The following is a 4641-nucleotide window of genomic DNA, read 5'->3' on the forward strand; positions in this document are numbered from 1 at the left end:
TGTTTCTGTGACAAGTCGACAGACGATGCCATTTGCTTTGTGTGTGTTTTTGTTGTTGCTTACTCCTACATGACATACATTACGTGTAAAATCCTGGGCTTGAATGCATAGCCCCTCCATACTTTTAGGATTTCATAGCGCTTTGGAGCGCATAGCTATGAAGCGCACTATAGAACTCAGCGGTCCGCATGCATGAGGTCAGATAGTGCCTGCAATAACTAAGAGCGGCTCTATTTTTAACACGTAGATAGTGGAAGGGATTCCCCGTCATCTGGCTTGCCTGCGCATGCGTCGAGCTTTGTTTTGGTTTCGGCTCCGAATGTTCCGGTTGCACATTTACCGCGAAAAGTTCACTGAGACATAACGCAATGGAAATTTCGGCAGAGGAAAGTGCCAAAAGAGCAAGAAATGCCAATTTTTCGCAGGCAGAGGTTGCCGTATTGTTAGAGGAGGTTGCGCTTGAAAAAGAAACAATTAACTGCAGTTTTAACAGCCATATGACGCTGCAGAAGAAAGACAGAGTTTGGCGTGCCATCCAGATGCGAGTCAATGCGTGTGGTGTGGCAAACAGATCGATCAAGCAGCTGAAAGCGAAACTGGGAACTATGAAAATGGACGTGAGGGCAAAGAAGAGGCACGGCAGGGGGACAGGAGGTGGGAAGCCACTACCGAAACCGGACTTCGAGGAAGTTGTTGCGGAAATCATAGGGAAGGATTCCGCTACTTTCAATGGTCTTGAAGGTTAGTAACTGCAGATGTTCACCAACCCTCCTTTTCATGTAATTTAGTCCGAGGATAAGAAGGGTTGTATGTAAAAGAAAAACATCTACATTTTTTTACACGAGTCGTGAGTAGTGATGTTATTCCATTGTGGCATTGTGCTCTAATATAAATTTCCAGAGTACAACTACAATTACAGTAATCGGTCTGTTATTCTGTGTTAATGTGTATTTCACATAGAAATGATGCATGCCTTCCCGTTCCGGAGCGACAAGGAAATAACAAATTACTGTTTATGGCAGTATGAGTATTAGTTGACTTGTAATTTTAGCTGTTGTGGTGATGTGTATATAATGTTGATTTGAGTGGATGTTTTATATATAAGCATGCATTCTGTATGTACTGCCACACATTCAATTTTGACTTTCACACTTCTGTTTACAGTGGACGGCACTGAGACCTTTCTAAAAAGGCACAGGATTGATTCAGTCTCCAGTACAAATGGCGGTAAGTACACAATGCATTTTTAGTGCTTGCATTGTTGCTTCCCGACAGATAGATTCAGATTGTGACTCCAAATGGCAACCTGCCAATGTGTGTATTAACACTGAACTGTGTAAGCTACTTGGTTGAGTCCCTCATCCATGCATCAGCTAGATAACTGTTCCATGTGACAGTAATATATATGAGGGGTTTTCAATTTGGGGGCAAAAAGGAAAAAAGAATCATGCCTTTGTTTTGCAATGAAATTTAGTGCATCGAACTGTTTTCAGTTGTCAAGATTTATCTAGGCACTGAGATGTGATGGAGTGCCTTTTTTGTTGTTGTTGCAGTTCAGATTGTCCTGTATTGATGCCTGTATTTTCTTTCTTGTTTGTTTGTCAATGCTTGAAGGCCATTTGTGCCACTGACTTCTTGGAGATTGACAATATCAAATTGCAGCACACAATTTTGAGGAATTTGTATATTGTTTGCTTTTTCTCTACCCAAATATTGATCATTTGATGTCTGTTGCAGCACCTGCTCGTCACCCTTCCCAATCCCAGGCCCTTTTGATGGAACGACCAAGTACTTCTCTTGATGGCGGTAAGTTATACGCTTTTGCTGGTGTAGTTTTTGTGTGCACATATCATTGTATGATATACATCATCAGCACTTGTTGCACATTATTCTTTTGAAAACCGCAACACGGTGGCCTAGTGGTAAGGCGTCCGCCCAGTGAGCGGGAGGTCGTGGGTTCGAACCCCGGCCGGGTCATACCTAAGACTTTAAAATTGGCAATCTAGTGGCTGCTCCGCCTGGCGTCTGGCATTATGGGGTTAGTGCTAGGACTGGTTGGTCCGGTGTCGGAATAATGTGACTGGGTGAGACATGAAGCCTGTGCTTCGACTTCTGTCTTGTGTGTGGCGCACGTTATATGTCAAAGCAGCACCGCCCTGATATGGCCCTTCGTGGTTGGCTGGGCGTTAAGCAAAAAAAAAAAACACACAAAAAAACACACAGTTCTTTTGAAAGAAATACCTACATAGTTACTTGCGCAGAATGATTTTTACACACATGGTTAAATGTTCAAGATGTATGTGGAGGTAGGCTGTGATGTATGCAGAGATAAGCTTACAGTAACACATTTCAGCCACACGCACAAGTACAACTACAAGATCAGCTCAAAATTCAAATGCCAAATTGTGATTATGATGAATACTTTTTATTTTTGGAATATATATATGAATTAGCCATGCTTTGCACATTTAATTTCCACATGTAATCAGATTCACTGTTGGATATATATATCAAACATTTTGTATATATTTAAAACAATATGTTGCAATGCTTGCTTGCAGGTCCAACCATGCATTCCACTCCACGGCGAGAAGAAAATCGGGGGGTTCTGCACAGGGTGGCTTCATCTGCAATTCTTCCGATTACACTTGGTAAGATTTGGGGGTCTTTTTTCTGCCTTAACATAAAAGCTTATCATTGTACAGAGTCGCTATGTATGCTACAGTGGCATTTCTAGAATCCCCTTTTTAGGACCACCCTCCCCCCCGCCTAAGAAGACCTTGTCCTTGCTTTGCACATTTTCTGTTCTGTACTTTTACCCGCATTTTAACCCTTACACTGGTGCAATTCTGTAACACATGTTACATAGCCACTGGTGAATTAACAGAGAGAAAAATAACATAAAACGGTCATATAGGTTTTCGCATCCATGGGAGGTAATCGGAACCGACCAAACAGACCCCTTACATTTAGGCTGGACGAAGAGTAGACTCTTAACCCTTAGGCTGGTTGTCGATGTCGCGCTACTTTATGTATACTGTCACCTGGTTGTCACGACATATGTCGCGACATATGTCGTGACAGTATACATAAAGTAGCGCGACATCGACAACCAGCCTAAGGGTTAAGAGTCTACTCTCGTCCAGCCTAAATGTAAGGGGTATTTATGCAAGAGGGGTTTGCACTCTACACATATATATTCTCAGTAATTGTGTTCTATATTGTTCATATTGCTTTCTGATGGTTTAAATCTACTTTATTTGGTTATGCATCTGACTTAATTTGTATATCAAATCACAGATCTTGCAGTAAGATGGGTAAGAATTTGCAACAGGATTAATCAATGTGTTCAGAACAAGTTGGTTCTGATATTTACAGCATTGGTGTCTCCCTTTGTCAGATTATGCAGAGCCCCGAATTATTGAGGTCGAGGTTCACCATGAGACAGTGCCTGAAGCTGAGGGAAGTTCCTTCAGGGAGTGGCAGCCATTGGATTTCTCTTCTTCATCTCGGGCAAACCCATCACACCGCCTGGTCTGCACTACAGGTCTTCTGTGGAGAATCCACAGGCTCAAGCTCAGCTGCCGACTGTGCCAGGGCCTGCGTTGGAAGAGCCGTGTGCTGCAGTTGTAGAGTCACAATACAGGAGGGCAGGCGGGCATCTGCAAAGGAGAAAGACACATAAATCGTTGCGATCCAGAGTTTCCAGAGTTACCAATGCGCAGTCTGATGCTGAATCAGAGGTATTTAATCAATACTTGCGAAGCAGTATTGCCGCTAACAGTGTAACCTGGAGTTGATGGACCTTAAAAAAAGAAAGCTGCAAAGCAGTATTGCCATAGACAATGCTAATCTGGAGATAATTAACCTGCAAAAAAGAAAGCTGCAACTTGAAATTGATTACTGACTAATGTTGATCCTGATTTTAACAGTAAGAGTCCGTTTTTATCTCCCCGCAGAAAAAAACTCATGGACTGTCATCACTGTTCAGCAACTCGTATATACTTTCTAGAAAAACAAACAAACAGTATTACTATTATCAATATCAAGCAACTGCTTTTGCTTTTGTTTATTGCTATGATACAATATCAGTTTTACTTGCGTATTTTACCTCCTTGTGTATTTTGTCACTTATGTACATTTCTCTGTCTCACCTTTAACATTTTAAACACTCAGTTTACTCAAATTACTGTTGATAACAGTCTAGTCATAATTGTGTGTAATTCAAAAGTGCCAATGTCTGTTGAACTACATATCGTGTGCTTTCTTAAAACAACCAAGCAGTATTACTATAACCAAGCAACCTAACTGCTTTATGCTTTTCACTGTTGTTTTGAGTCGATATCAGTTTTACATCCATGGATATTTTAAACACTCATCTACAACATACCACCCCACACACACACACTCTCTTGTTTTCATTGCAGATATGAAAGTGGTGTTTTTTTATCACTTACTCTTTATTACGATCTCTAATAACAGTATTTCAGCTTTGTGGTGCCCTGCATGTTAATTGTTTACTGCTGAACAGTATTTCAACTTTTGGTGCTCATGTTTACTGCATATAGCAGTCTAGTCATAATTGTGTTTGAATCAAATTATGTGCACACGAAATAAATTTTCTGTACAACTACTACAATT

General features: G+C 41.1%; 1 protein-coding gene across 1 annotated transcript; it reads left to right on the forward strand.

Moving 5' to 3' along the window:
- Positions 1 to 273: 273 nt before the first annotated feature.
- LOC138955805 (uncharacterized) lies at positions 274 to 4641 on the forward strand. The gene is made up of 5 exons (XM_070327333.1): positions 274 to 741; positions 1165 to 1227; positions 1738 to 1806; positions 2562 to 2651; positions 3401 to 4641. Exons 1-5 carry the CDS (start codon positions 369 to 371, stop codon positions 3631 to 3633), a joined length of 828 nt encoding a protein of 275 aa, XP_070183434.1. The 5' UTR covers positions 274 to 368; the 3' UTR covers positions 3634 to 4641.

This window comes from Littorina saxatilis, unplaced genomic scaffold (genome assembly GCF_037325665.1).
Source record: "Littorina saxatilis isolate snail1 unplaced genomic scaffold, US_GU_Lsax_2.0 scaffold_2914, whole genome shotgun sequence".
Lineage (NCBI taxonomy): Eukaryota > Metazoa > Mollusca > Gastropoda > Littorinimorpha > Littorinidae > Littorina > Littorina saxatilis.